At 63.2% G+C, this 12,156-nt stretch overlaps 1 protein-coding gene across 4 annotated transcripts in view; it reads right to left on the bottom strand.

Annotated features, from left to right (window-relative positions):
- The window catches only part of INPP5A (inositol polyphosphate-5-phosphatase A), a 179,044-nt gene that overhangs the window by 4,754 nt on the left and 162,134 nt on the right, over positions 1–12,156 (bottom strand). For all 4 annotated transcript variants that reach the window (XM_082611844.1, XM_082611845.1, XM_082611846.1 and 1 more), the window contains exons 12-13: positions 10,185–10,258; positions 337–448 (exon numbers count right to left, since the gene is read on the bottom strand). In XM_082611844.1, the coding sequence (XP_082467970.1) occupies positions 337–448; positions 10,185–10,258 (186 nt within the window). The remainder of the gene's footprint in view (positions 1–336; positions 449–10,184; positions 10,259–12,156) is intronic.

The raw sequence follows: 12,156 nt of genomic DNA, 5'->3' as shown, positions 1-12,156 counted from the left end.
TGAGTGCTGGCCGTTCATCTGTAACTTCTCAAGCCCCACTGTGACTCTGGCTCTGATTTACAACTTAGGAAAATAAGGACGGACTTCACAGCTCCCAAGCTCTTTCGAAGACAAGAGCTCATTGACTCCCCCGAGGACACAATAAACTAAAACGATTCCTAAAGCACTGGTGACAGTTTATGCCTGTTTTGAATCCAGAAAGACACTGGAGATCGGGCTCCATCCCAGCCCCGAGAACGGGGTCAGGGCTCATCCTGGGGCCGGTAGGAGGGCACGTCCCCTGGCCCAAGGCTCCCCACCCGCCTGGGCTCTGGCCTGCGCGGCCCTCACACTTACCCTCAGAATCAGCTCCTTGGCGGACGGGGACATAAGGACACGGTCACACCAGGCGGGGCACCGGGTGTTCATGTACTGCCTGCCCTGGCTGGAGTCCTCGCTGTATGGGTAGCTGGGGAGACAGGACAGGAAGGCACCGGTCAGCAGCCGCGGGGCCCCTCCTCCAGCCCCTCCTCCGCGCCCGGGGGAGGGTGGCGTGGGCTCTGCCCCACGCACCTCAGAAAGGCCGAGCCTGTCCAGGGGGAGAACAGGCAGACGGAAGTTTCCAGAATAAAGTCAAAGGACTGTCCCACCCAGCACTTCAGATAAACCCTCCCCACGGACATGGACACGTCTATTAAACTTGGTTTTATTTTTGGAGGCGGCCTACAGCCCAATGAAAACCTGCCCGGGAGCCTACAGACGCCTGGGCCCAGACTGACGCCACACCCTTGTTCCACCGAGGCGTCCACCTCAGGAAGCGCCCAGGTGCCCGGGCCGTGGCCTTGGACCTTCGCTGTGGCGGAGTGTGTGCCTGGCCCTGACTTACTGCCCTGGCCGCACGGGCCCTCCTTCCCGCCCACCGGCCTGGTGAGGCAGCGAGGAGAGGCCTGGGGCCCCTTGGGAATGGAGCCACCACAGCCGACCGACTGACATGGCGAGAAGCAGGTGGGGCCTGCGACCACCAGCTGAGCCCCCGACACCCTGACAGTAGCCGCCTGGCTGAGGCCCAGAACTCACTGGAACCTCCGGCTCCGGGCTCTGCAGTGCCCAGTGGGCCCGCCCTGGTCCATGTAAAGCTGCTCACCCCACCCCGTGGGCATTTGGATTGGGCTGCACTGAACTAACAGCAGGTGCATTTAACCAGAATGAACTAACTGGCTTTGGGGGACCCGCAGCCGTGCTCCCTGCACACCCGTGAGGACGGTGGGTCTGCTTTCTCGTGGTGCATCTCCTATGGCCTCCAATACAGTCTAACATTTTCCTTGCCAAGGTCTAATGTGCTTTTTAGGTTAGTTCCAAAATACCACGTGGTATATGCTGTGAATGGCACTTTACTCTCTATTAAATTTTCCTGTGCTTTCAGCTGGAGGAGAAAAATGCCACTGTCTTCCTGGGCTGCTCTGTCCTGGGCACCTGCTCGCGTGGGGCCTCTGCCCCTCCCCCCGCCCTCTGTGGCCGTGGTCAGGGTCCACGGAACCCGAGTTAACGGTTCTCAGCCTGCTCCATCCTCCAGAGCGTCCCACACTCTCTCCAGAAACGGCGACTTACGGCCCCAGGCCCTGCAGGAATTTAGTTCACTGAAGACCCAAAGCAGCAAACACGGCTACAAACAAAACGTCCCTAATCTCTGCTTCTAACAGCATTACCCTTGCTGACAGCACGGAGCACTGACCACCCTACAACTTCCTTCAGGGAAAAGGGGGGCCCACGGCGGGCTTGTTCAGGCACGTCCCAGCCTAGCTTGGCTGTGGTCCTGAAGGAGGGACGCTTGCCCACCCCACCCTCCCGGGAGCTTCAGGAATCGGGGTCTGCACGGGCTGACCCTGAGCGTCCAGAGCAGGATGTGCTGAGCACAGAGCAAGCCCCCAGCCCCCTCCACTGGAGGCAAAGGTCAGGGGAGAGGGCGGCCGGCAGGGCTGTGGCCAGGGCTGGGAAGGTCGTGTGTGCTCTGAGCCCACCCAAGCTGGTCCTTGACCGTGAGGCGGGGCAGGACAGGTTCACCCAGGGGGACATCTGCGGTCAACGGGAGGTCTGGGAGGTGGAGCCGGCCACCCTGGGCCTCGCCCACGCTCCCTGCTGGGCAGGGGCCAAGCAGACGCGCGCTGTTCCAGGAGTGAGGGCCGGCTCAAAGCATCCCTTGGAGACGCGGCGCAGATGGGAGCAGGATCGAGGCCCGGGGGCTTCGGGAACCACCGCGTGACCCTCAGCTGCACCTATGACGTTGTTGCTACAGAAAAGCCCTCGGGAGCCCTGGCCATCGGGGGTCCCACTGAGGCTGCGCCCCAAGCCCACAGAGCCCCCTGGGGACCTGCCTAGGGGGCAAGGTTCAGGGAAGTGCTGTGGGTCCTGGGTTAGAAACAGCACGAAAAGCCCACTCAGGTAAGTGATGGACAGTCCCCACGCACACCGCGGAGCCATCATCACAGGGCGCCAGGGCCCGAGTCCAGCCCCCCGTCCACCGCCAGGAGCTGACGGGCCATCACGGGGACAGTCAGCCTGGTAGGGAGTAACACGGAAGGGCCTGGGAGGCCCGGAGCCATGACAAGCTTCCCCCGGGGACTTCAGTCCGTGTTCTCAACCTTGCTGCTGCTGTGGGGCCTGCCCACGTGCGATTCAGCAGGCGAAAGAAGCTGGCCGTGAGGGGCGCCCTGGCCGGGCCGGGCAGGACGGTTGGGGGCGGCACCCTCACCCCAAGGACCGGGGGCCCTTGCTGTGGACAGACTCCCGGAAGGGGCCAGCCACTCCCAGAGCCAGGCCAGGAGTGAGCGGGGCGGTGCCGGTGCAGACGGGCTGGGCAAGGCCGGTGTGGGCCCGGGAGGGGGACCCTGCCCACGCCACTCTGAGGATGGCCCGGCGCTGCCTGCCGGGGCTGCTGATGATTAATGCTCGCTGCACACGCGGACTTATCTGAAAGCAAACGCTGCGCAGGGCGGGGACGCGGGACGAGCCGCCGGCCTGGCCCCGCATGGTGGGGAGTGACCACCACAGTGAATGGCCCTGCGATAAAGCTAACAATCGCCCACCTGTCCTCCCAGCCCTTCGGGCTCCTTCCCGCAGGATGCAGGATGTGGGCAAGCGGCCCCCTTGCCAGGGCGCTGCCGACAAGGCTCGGCCTGCATCTGAGCGGCGGGCAGGAGGGTGGTGTCACCAGGGCCCGAGGCCAGCAGCCAGGCCAGGAAGGCACAAAGGCCCACTGTGTCGGCCGCCCGACTCCGCAGGGCCAGCCGCCGTGCACGCGAGACGCGGGCTCAGGAGGACCCCGAGGGTGGAGGGGGCGGGGGCCCCTGCACCTGGCCAGACAGGCCCAGTTCTCACCGAAGCGGGAGGCGGAGAATTGGGGGTGCTGCGGGAGACCCTCCTGGGCTTCTCGCTCGGGGAGAACGCGAGTGTTCCCGAGTCACGGCCCTGCTGAGGGCAGATGGGCCCGCGCAGCCAGCGAATCGGCGGACCGTCCACCCGTGCACGGCAGCCCCGGAGGCCGGCAGGCAGTGGCCGCACAGGAACTCAGTTTCCAAGCACCTGAGACTCCTGGGAAAGAAAAGGAGGCGGAAGGAAGCTGCACCTGAACTGGGCAATAACATTCACACTGCCATGGGGACGAGGGGCCTGTGGTCCGAGCGGTAGAGCTGACCCGGCTCTGTGGACACAGGTGCCCGCAGCGTCCCTGTGGGGTGACCGGCGGCTCCCGAGTAACCGGTGCCCTGGCCCTTCGCCCCTCAGCGCTTGCCCCCGTGCCTCTGTGTGGGCCGTGTCCACCCGGGGCTCGGTGACCAGCGGGACAAGCTTCCTGGCTCCCTTCCCAAGAACCAGGCCGGGCACACAGCAGGGAGCTCAGTCTTTTTGTCCAAATGTCACCATTTTGTATTTATCGTTACAGACAGGAATCTATAGATGGTCCACAGTTGAATTATGGCCCAAACAGAAGTCTGAAAAGTGCCTCCGAATCTTTAATATAAAACTAAATGTATCCACTGGAGAGAGACAGCCTCCTCCGGCCAGAGCCGTGGGATACATTTTATCCCCGTGTTATATATATTTTTGTCTTTTTCGAAAGCTCTCGCTGGATCTTTTTCTGTAATTAATTTGCCCAGTAAAAACCTCTTTCCCACCGTGGAGCGTTTTTGTCTGTCCTTGGGAAGGTGTGACTTTTCTCTGGCGAGGTGTGTACTCTGACTGTGCGTCTGTCCACCTCCCCGGTCAGCTTCACTCTGAGGCACACGTGTCACACAGAGCCACAAGCGCAGGGGGCGCAGCAGCCCTCCACCCCCCGGCGGCTCCCGTGCCACAGACAGCAGCCCCCGGCCCCCTGGTTCCCACCGCTCCCAGGCCCGCGGGGAGCAGCGGTCCGGCCGCTTCAGCAGCCGACATCTGTCCGCTAAAGGTGGCGTTTTGGTTACTTCCAGGTTTGGGGAGTTCTCGGCCGTGACGTGTGGACCCCCAGGGGCCCCGAGACCCTGTCAGGGGCTGGAAGGTAAACTCTATGTTTGCGACTACACGGAGACGCTACTTGCGTTGTCATGGTGTTGGGGGCGGTCCCCTCCTCAGCCCCACCCAGGCAAAGCCACACGAATGCTTCCTTGATTGAATCTCAGGCCTGGGAGACACAGTTTAGGAGTCAGTGGGACGAGAGGGGAGCATGTGGGGCGCATCCCGCCACCTCTGGGAATTCTCGAGCCTCAGTGACAGAAGGCTTCCAGCGGCGGGGGCGGTTCTGAGGGCGCGGGTGGGCTGCAGCGCTCCACAGGGACTTGGGTCCAGGGCAGGGCCGCGTGCAGGGCTGGGGGAGGGTCCGCACCACGGGAAGCCCGCTGCCACCACGTTAGTGGAAAAGGCAGCTAAGCCGGCTCATCTTCATACTTTGATCTCTTTATTTTAAAACCAACGACAGTAACTCAGAATGACACTCTATGTTAGAAACTCCCTGCTGGATGCACAGGACAGGCTTTGGTGGTCACCTCTGGGGCCCCAAATCACTGCCACTCACGCCGGGCCATCCTGGGGAGAGGAAAGGGGGTCTCCGCGATCGGCCCAAATCCGGGTTGAGAGTGGGAGCCGCAAGCGGACGCTGGGCCGGAGGGCAGGGAGGGTGGACAGGATGACAACGCAGGACACGGAAAGCTGACCGTCGCCTTGTCCACTGCAAACCACCAGCCCCACGGTCGGCTCTGCAGCCACTCGAGGCCGGTCACACAGACAGACCAGGTGGGCACGGCTCACGCCAGCACCAGCACCACGCTCTTTGCCCACCAGTTATTCTGAGCACGAACTTAAAGCCTTTTATGTCACCAGCACATGGAAACACCACGTGGCGTTAAAGGCCTTCATTTGGCCTGGTCCCGAGCGCCGTCCCTGGCCACTCGGGGCTGGCGGGCATCATCTGGAGTGCAGGGTGGGGCCTGGAGGGTCTCTGTGGCGGGCACCCCCTGCGCCCACTAGCCTGGCCTGGCCGCGCTCCCTGCCTCTACCCCACTCCGCCGGTCACTTCGTGGTTGTCCCTCATGAAGGTGCAAACTGTGCCCGAGGCTGAGAAGAACGAGAATTGAAGGCTCTGCAAACGCCTGAAATATTAGCACCTCTTCCAGCAAAGTGGCACACGGCATTGAGTTACGGTCCATTAGGAGTGGGGTTCCGTTAGCCCGCGGAGAACGGCCACGACGCCTCTGCACAAGAAACACGCCCCCGTCCCCCCCCCCCCCGCTCTCCTTAGGAGACCTGTCTGCTCGAGCATCTCTGAGGACTGTCCCAGGTATGCGATTAGCCACAGCCTGGAGCCACGGGGGGCACGGCGGCCTCCACTCCAGGCTCTGCACTGACCCTGCCCCCAGCCCCTGGCCCCCAGCAGCTGAGAGCTCGCCTCCACCAGGACGGGGACCAGGACCCCGCAGCCAGTTTGCAGTGAGTCCACTGCTTGGATAACAAAGTCAAAAGGTGCAGAAAGGTTCTGAAAACCAGGTGCGATGGCCAGAGGATGCCGCTCAGGACACCCTGCTCCCGTGGCACTGCCCGTTGGCACCAGGGATGCCCATGGCTCTTGCTAATTCCCTGGCTGACAAGCTGGAGCAAACAGGCCTCACAGAGAGGAAAGCTGGGTGAGGACAGGCACAACGGCCTGGGGTGCCCACTGCCCCTTGAACGGACACTGCCCACACCCCCCGTCCCCTGCCCCCAGGAGGTGCCAGAGTCCGGCAGCCAGTGAAGCACAGACCGTCCCCACAAACGCCCAGAGCCACGCACGAGGGCCCACAGCCTCGGAGCCCACGCACCTCTGTCCCGACCGCCTGGCCCACGTGGGAGGGAAGGGCCGTTTTCACAGAACGGAGTCGTGAGGATGACACGGGCCTCGGGAGCGTGGGAAGGGGCTGGCGTGGCCCTTCTCTGTGACTGAGGGGCTGCCACGTGCACACCCCGCCCTGCCCGAGGCCACGCAGACAAACGCAGACGTGGTGTCCCTCACTGACCAGCGCGGCTTCCGGAAAGGTCCCCATGGGGCTCAGCCACACCGATAGAAACAGAACCGGGAGGTTCCGCCTTTCCACCTCAGAGAGGGCAGCGTGGTGGAGCCTGGACGCAGGACGGCCCTGTGGGCAGGATGCGTAGCTGGCGGGCGCCCCAGCAGACTCCTGCCTCCTTCCAGGGTGGGGACGCTGGGCACACGGGACACGACGGGCGCCTCCCCTGCCCACCTCCCCTCGCCTGCCCCTCCCGGCGCAGGACCAGGGCAGCCCGGGCGCCAGGCTCCTCAGGCGGCTCCTCAGCGGCTTCCACCCCTCAGCTCGGAGAGAAGCGATAGACGGACAGCCTGCAAGGAAACCGCTCCAGGCCAGAAGCCCCCGACAGCTTCCAAGAGCAGGAGATGGCCCTAGGCTAGCAGCTGTGCACAGAGGACACCCCCGCACGCCCCCGCAACACCCCCACCGGCGCAGGCAGTGCGTACACCCAGGAAGCACACACGCACACACGTATACACGTGAGTTTTGCACCACACGCAAGAACTGCACACACCATGCTCATGCACACACCCCCACGTAAACGTACATGCACACACCTATCCGCTCATATGTGCACCTACCATTTACATGTGCAAACACGGCTCATGCATACACGTACCCACACCTATGCAATCCACACCTGTACACAGCCATGTACTTCCATGCACACACACACACACACCACAAATAGGCCCATGCGTACACACACTGTGCACATGTGCACACACAACCCCCCCCAAGACATACTGCGCACACCCACGCACACCCACATACCACACGTGTGCACAACCATGTATGCGTACAACTCTGCATGCACACATGAACACCCACACCATGTACATACACTCCAATGTGTGCACACCCGTATCTGTGCACGCGTGGATACTATATGCACACATGCAAACCCATGCACTGCACAAACACATGCGATCAGTCTATAATCCAATCGCATACATCCTGCACACACACCCACACAGGTACACACACACCCCTGCACACACGCACATACTCTGCACACACATGCACCCACACCCATGCAGTGCCACATCCATGGACACGTGCCTACACAGTATGCACAAGTGAATACACCCATGCACAATCCTCTGTGCACACACCCTACACACGTGTGCGCAGGAGCTCATGCTCCTGCACACACACACACACACACAGAGCACGCCTGAGATCACTTATTTTCAGGCAGAGTCAGAACACATCTGGGTACCAAACCACACAGCCACCGTTTCTAACCAAGTCCCTGCTGCTGTCCCGCTTCTGCTTCCACTGACATTGTCCCATGTCCGGAACAGCCCTCCAGACCCCACGTGGCAACCCAGGGGGGCTGTGAGCTCTACCCGATGGTCACAAACATGGTTTTAAAATGCAACAGAGCCAAGGGAGGGGGATGGGTGTGACCCAGGCACCAGAGGAGGGGAAGATGGGCAGTGCGGGAGGGGAATGGATGACCCAGGACGGGGGGAGGGGTGGGTGACTTGGACAGTGGGGGGAGATGACCTGGGCAGTGGGGGAGGGATGGATGAGCCGGGCAGTGGCCGGAAAGGCCTCAGGAGCCTTTGGTGGGTCTTGCACCACCGGCTGTGACAGGGCTGACAGGTCAGGTGTATTTCCTACTGTGAGCTGGACCCCCAGCTTTGGGAGCCGATGATTCACTCTGTAAACCACGATTTTTCCCACCTCAGAAAACTTCGAGTGCTACTTCCCAGTTAAAGGGAGAAAATCTGACCCCTAAACCGACGGTCCTCCCAGTGCCCCCCGCTGCCTGCCCCGCCCAGGCCACCTCCCTCGGGTGGCAGCCGCCACCTCCAGGCAGAGGGGAACCTCTGCTGTGACGGGCTTGCGGGGGGCTCCGCGGCCCAGGACACCGCCCCTACAGCGCGGGCACATTCCTAACGCACCTGCAAAGTCACAGGACGTCCACAGGTTCCCGGACGAGGGCGGGACCTCCCGGGGTCATTCTCCTGCCACACGAGCCCATCAAACCCCGAGGCAGGTGTGCCCCAGACTGAGCACAGGTGACCTCGAGGCGCCCGCAGCCCCAGGTACCCTGGGCCCTCCCTGGAGTTCCTCCGGCTTGGCACCAAAGCATGCCCACCCCCACCTACCAGTGGGATCTCAGAGGCTGGGGCTACGGCCGCCTTCCGGGGGGACGACCTGTGCTTCCTGGAGACCACCAGCCGGGGTCTGGCTGGACCACACAGCCCTGTCCCTCCCGACTCTGGACGTGCCAGTCTCTCTGCTGCCTAGGGGTCGGGGCCTCGTCCCTCGGCCACCTGAGCACGGACCATGAGGTCCTGTGGCCGGTCCTGCCCGCATTTTCTGCGCCCTGCACCTGGGTGACCTCAAGGCTGCGGCGTTTGGGAGACGCTTGAGGAGCCGACGCCAGCTCAGGGCATACGTGTCCACAGGGCTATGCCTTCGGCAGCCCCAGGCCCCCTCCCTCCTGGCCGGCTCCACAGCCCTGAGAGAGGCGCTGGATCCCGATCAAGTGGGAGGGACGCTGCAGACCCCGGCACAACCCTCAGGAGGCGCGGGCTGAACAAGTCCCTCGGGACGTCTTTAGACTTTAGCTGCACCTGGGAGCACGGTTCACCGCACACGTTGTGTACGTTTAAAGTAGCGTCAGAGACTGAGGGCAACGCGGTGGTCAGCCCCTGGACGGCACTGCCGAGGGCCACCCTTCTGGTCCTGAAGCGCTGAGTCACGAGTTCACGGGTGTTGGAGCCGCTGCTGGGGGCCCACCAGGCACCCCACGGGCCCAGGTCCCTACCTCTCTGGCCCCTGAACCTCGCACTGCTGGTCTGGGTGCTGACCCTGAGCTGCGAGCGCCCGGCCACCTTGGCCAGAGTCTGGACCCGTAGAGAGTCCCATGTCCAGTGGGCGGTGGGGGGCCCTTCAAGCCTGCACATGTTTGACCACTGGAGTGTGGCCCAGGAAGCAGGGGGTGACCTTCAGAGGGAGCCTGAGAGGACCTGGCCCCCCAGAGCGTTCTGGATGCCAACCGTTCCTGACGTGGATCTGACGCGTTTACTGCCAGGCCCAACGCAGACGAGGGGGAGCCAGGCGGCGCTCTCGGCCCCACTTGCAGCTGCTCACCAGGCCCCGTCTACGTGAGAAAGCTTCCCTGAACCTGCCCAAGGCCCATTTTCTCCCAAGTGATAAGAATCCGTACTTGGAAGCTGTGAAAGGAGAGAGACGAGTGGGAGAAGCCCGTGATGGGGCATCCGTGTCTTTCCAGATGGGACCGCGGGCCGAGCGCCCACCCAGTGTCCTGGCCACTTCTTAATCTTCTCTCTCCCCTCACCCCGGCCCTCTGCAGCCCAGGGCTGGTCGGGAGGGAATGCTGCAGATTTCAAGACTCTATGAACACCAGAGCAAAACCCGGCAAAAGCTTACATACCCGAGAAAGACAAACACGGACAAACCAAACCAAAACCCACCCCACAACGGTTCCAGAAAGTTCCAGAACGTAGAGCTGCCTGTGTGGGCCCCTCGTAGGCTAATCTGAGAGGCCATGTTGGGAGAAAGGAGAGAACAGACCCCTGCTGTGCTCAGTGTGGGGGTGGGGGGGAGGCACAGGTGGATACAGATGCACGGACAGGAGGACAGTTACCTGCTGGCCCAGCAAGCGGCGGTCCTTACCTGGGAGGGAACGAGATGTCCAGTTCATACAGTCTGTCCTTAAAGACGGACAGCTCTTTGTCAAACTCTAAGAGCTGAAGAAAAGAAACAGAAAAAAACATAGGGTCACTTTGGTTTGCCTCCCAGGGGGCACCGAGAAGCCCGGGGGGAGGGTCTGTCTGCAGCAGGGACCTGCAACTTCCGGGAAACAGGCGTCGCTCCAGCACCTGCCCTGCACATCACCCGGGCCGCGTGCAGGCCTCCCGAGGGCGGGCCCCCCGGGCGTGTGGCCGGAGGGACCCGGGGCACCCTGCAGGCCCTTCTGTGAGAGGCCTGCTCCGGACTCAGCCCCTCTGCCGCCGGCGCTGGACCCACACTGCCTGTGCTGACCGGCCACGCGGGGCCACCTCGCCCTGCTGAGACCACGCGGCGCAGCCACCATGGGCGCTGGCGTCGCCTCCAAGGTGCCCTCAGGCAGTGTCCAGCAGGGGGGACACCATTTTGCCCAAACTAAGTCAAGAGAGTAAGAGCGCTGGCCTCACACAGGAAGATAAAAAACAAGACCTGGCCCTGAGGGACTCTTCAGAGCCACACCCCACGGGGCACCATGCCCCCAGGAGGGAAGGGCACTGGCAGCGTCGGGCCACGCACACCCTGGGGGTGCGGCCATCACTCACGTCCCCTGCAGCGGTGCGGGAGCCCGGCATCGTGCGGGCCCCCGAAGCCACACCCGTCCCCTCTGCCTCCGCGACCTCGTCCGTCACTCCCGGAGCGTGCAGTTGGCAGTGCCGGCGCCAGGCTGCCCCCTGAGCCGCCTGCACGTGGCCCTCCCCGCCGAGCCTGCGTGCACCAGGCCAGCCACCGGCCGGCCAGAGGGGGGCAGCGCTGACACCTCCCCCGCAGGAGCCCTTGATGGTGTCTGTGGTTCGGGTGGGGGTAAACCAAAGCTCCTTTCGCATAAACGGGACCACTTCAGACACAGCTGCCTGATTTCAGTCTCACACAGGTTCCTGCAGCATCCCGGACACCCGGAGACGGGGGCACAAAGAGCCTCGGACCCTGCCTGGCGAGGTGTGGATACTGGACCCCACAGGTGACACTCGGGAGTCCATATCTGCTGCGAGGAAGCGCCCGTGGCAAACCTCACCCCACTCAGCACCCCCTGGCGGCCCTGCCGGGGGCCCTAGGGGCGCAGGGCCAGGAGTGGGGATGCAGGATGGGGAGGGGCATGGGGTGGAGGAAGGGTTTGGGGGTGGGGGAGGGGAGGCACAGGGCGGGAGCTGTGGGTGCGGGAGGGGCAGGGGGGGGGCATGAGGGGCGGCCGAGCCCCTCAGCTTCCCGGCCCCAGTGGCCCCTGCCTCTGCATCGAGGAGAAACACACCCCACTTCCAGGGAGCAGCCCAGGCCAAACAGCTTCCGGAAGGTTGCAGAGTTCGCGCCTCAGCAGTGCCGGGGATGGAGGGGAAGTGTGTGTGTGTGTGTGTGTGTGTGTGTGTGTGTGTGTGTGTGTGAGAGAGAGAGAGAGAGAGAGAGAAGCATGAGCGTGGGGCCTGGACCAGTCCCGTGCTTACACGTGTTTGCACGCACGTGGGCCTGGGGATGCCCTCGTGTCACACTCGCAGGCGCACACACCCCCCCCGCGGAGGCCGGCGAGCGTGTCTCATCCACAGCGCTCCAAGCGTGAATTCCTGGTCTCCGCAGGTCAGACGGGAAGACAGCCGTGATGCTGCGTGGCGGCTGCAGGCAGGCGCGACCGTCAGGAGAGGAGCATCCACGGCACCCCTGACGACCGGCCACCAAGCCCGACACCGGCGGTGGCCTCCTCCCCCGAGAGGCCTCGGTCCAGCACCTGGGAACCTGCAGGCGGTGAGCGGCCCGAGCCTCACCCACCGAGAGCTGCCAAGCCTTTCAGCTTCTCCCAAACTTAACTCAGACTCTTGAGAGAAGAAAAGAAACATTCTGGACACAGCGAGTCCGTGAGGCGTCCCGACGG

This window comes from Mesoplodon mirus (genome assembly GCF_964341445.2).
Source record: "Mesoplodon mirus genome assembly, chromosome: 2".
Lineage (NCBI taxonomy): Eukaryota > Metazoa > Chordata > Mammalia > Artiodactyla > Ziphiidae > Mesoplodon > Mesoplodon mirus.
This window is presented reverse-complemented; position numbering and strand designations above follow the sequence as displayed.